Source organism: Cebus imitator, unplaced genomic scaffold (genome assembly GCF_001604975.1).
Source record: "Cebus imitator isolate Cc_AM_T3 unplaced genomic scaffold, Cebus_imitator-1.0 Scaffold179, whole genome shotgun sequence".
In the NCBI taxonomy this organism is placed as follows: domain Eukaryota; kingdom Metazoa; phylum Chordata; class Mammalia; order Primates; family Cebidae; genus Cebus; species Cebus imitator.
The window spans coordinates 1,922,506-1,924,458 of record NW_016107494.1 but is presented as its reverse complement, the minus strand read 5'-3'; the positions used below and the strand labels follow the sequence as shown (position 1 = coordinate 1,924,458).

At 55.5% G+C, this 1,953-nt stretch overlaps 2 protein-coding genes across 2 annotated transcripts in view; one reads left to right on the top strand and one right to left on the bottom strand.

Annotated features, from left to right (window-relative positions):
- The window catches only part of B4GALNT3 (beta-1,4-N-acetyl-galactosaminyltransferase 3), a 100,063-nt gene that overhangs the window by 48,874 nt on the left and 49,236 nt on the right, over positions 1–1,953 (bottom strand). The window lies entirely within an intron of this gene.
- LOC108315768 (poly(rC)-binding protein 1-like) overlaps positions 821–1,953 on the top strand; it is a 10,275-nt gene continuing 9,142 nt past the window's right edge. The window contains exon 1 of the mRNA XM_037744548.1: positions 821–1,948. Coding sequence (XP_037600476.1) covers positions 912–1,948 — 1,037 coding nt within the window. The 5' untranslated portion in view covers positions 821–911. The remainder of the gene's footprint in view (positions 1,949–1,953) is intronic.

Sequence of the window (1,953 nt, the reverse complement as noted above, 5' to 3'; positions counted from 1 at the left end):
CCACCATGCCCAGCTAATTTTTTGTATTTTTAGTAGAGACGGGGTTTCACCATGTTGATCAGGATGGTCTCGATCTCTTGACCTCGTGATCCACCCGCCTCGGCCTCCCAAAGTGCTGGGATTACAGGCTTGAGCCACCGCGCCCGGCCTTGCTCCTTTACTTTCTAAATAAATTTGCTTTCACTTTACGGATTCACCCTGGATTCTTGTGTGAAATCCAAGAACCCTCTCTTGAGGTCTGGATCTGGACTCCCTTCCGGTAACACTATGATTATGCCACTGCACTCCAACTTGGGCAATACAGCAATACCCTGCCTCAGAAAGAAAGGGAAGGGAAGGGAAGGGGAAAGGAGGGGAGGGGAAGGGAGGGAAGGGGAGGAAGGGAGGGAGGGGAAGAACTGACATATGCTACAACATGGAGGAAGCTTAAAACATAAGACTAGCCTGATCAACATGGTGAAACCCCGTCTTAAAAAATAAATAAATAAAAATTTAAAAAATTAAAGAAATACTTAAAAATATTGTATGATTCCATTTGTGCAGAATAGGCAAATCCAGGCTGCGTGTGCAGTGGCTCACTCCTGTTAATCCCTGCACTTTGGGAGACCTAGACAGGCGGATCACCTGAGGTCAGGAGTTCGAGACCATGAGACCATCCTGGCCAACATGGTGAAACCCCTCTCTACCAAAAAATATAAAAATTAGCCAGGGCCGAGGCTCCCACCGGAGTCGCCACCGCGGCGCCCTCGCCTACCCGCCAGCCCGCCCGGGCTCCCCGCCCCGCTGGCTGCTGCGGCCCCGCTCGCCTCGCGCCGGCAGTTTTGGGCCTATACCTCCCCTCCCCGCGCCAGCCGCCAAAGACTTGACCACGTAACGAGCCCAACTCCCCCGAACGCCGCCCGCCGCTCGCCATGGATGCCGGTGTGACTGAAAGTGGACTAAACGTGACTCTCACCATTCGGCTTCTTATGCACGGAAAGGAAGTAGGAAGCATCACTGGGAAGAAAGAGGAGTCGGTTAAGAGGATCCGCGAGGAGAGTGGAGCGCGGTTCGACATCTCAGAGGGGAATTGTCCGGAGAGAATCATCACTCTGACCGGCCCCACCAATGCCATCTTTAAGGCTTTCGCTATGATGATCGACAAGCTGGAGGAAGACATCAACAGCTCCATGACCAACAGCACCGCGGCCAGCAGGCCCCCAGTCACCCTGAGGCTGGTGGTGCCGGCCACCCAGTGCGGCTCCCTGATTGGGAAAGGCGGGTGTAAGATCAAAGAGATCCGCGAGAGTACGGGGGCGCAGGTCCAGCTGTCGGGGGACATGCTGCCCAACTCCACCAAGCAGGCCATCACCGTCGCTGGCGTGCCGCAGTCTGTTACCGAGTGTGTCCAGCAGATCTGCCTGGTCATGTTGGAGACGTTCCCCCAGTCTCCGCAAGTGAGAGTCATGACAATTCCGTACCAGCCCATGCCGGCCAGCTCCCCAGTCACCTGCGCGGGCGGCCCAGGTCGGTGCAGCGACGCTGCGGGCTACCCCCAAGCCACCCATGACCTGCGGGGACCACCTCTAGATGCCTGCCCGATTCAAGGACAACACACCATTTCTCCGCTCGATCTGGCCAAGCTGAACCAGGTGACAAGACAACAGTCTCACTCTGCCATGCTGCACGGCGGGACCGGATTCGCCGGAATTGACTCCAGCTCTCCAGAGGTGAAAGGCTATCGGGCAAGTTTGGATGCATCTACTCAAACCACCCATGAAGTCACCATTCCAAATAACCTAATTGGCTGCATAATCGGGCGCCAAGGCGCCAACATTAATGAGATTCGCCAGATGTCCGGGGCCCAGATCAAAATTGCCAACCCAGTGGAAGGCTCCTCTGGTAGGCAGGTTACTATCACTGGCTCTGCTGCCAGTATTAGTCTGGCCCAGTATCTAATCAATGCCAGGCTTT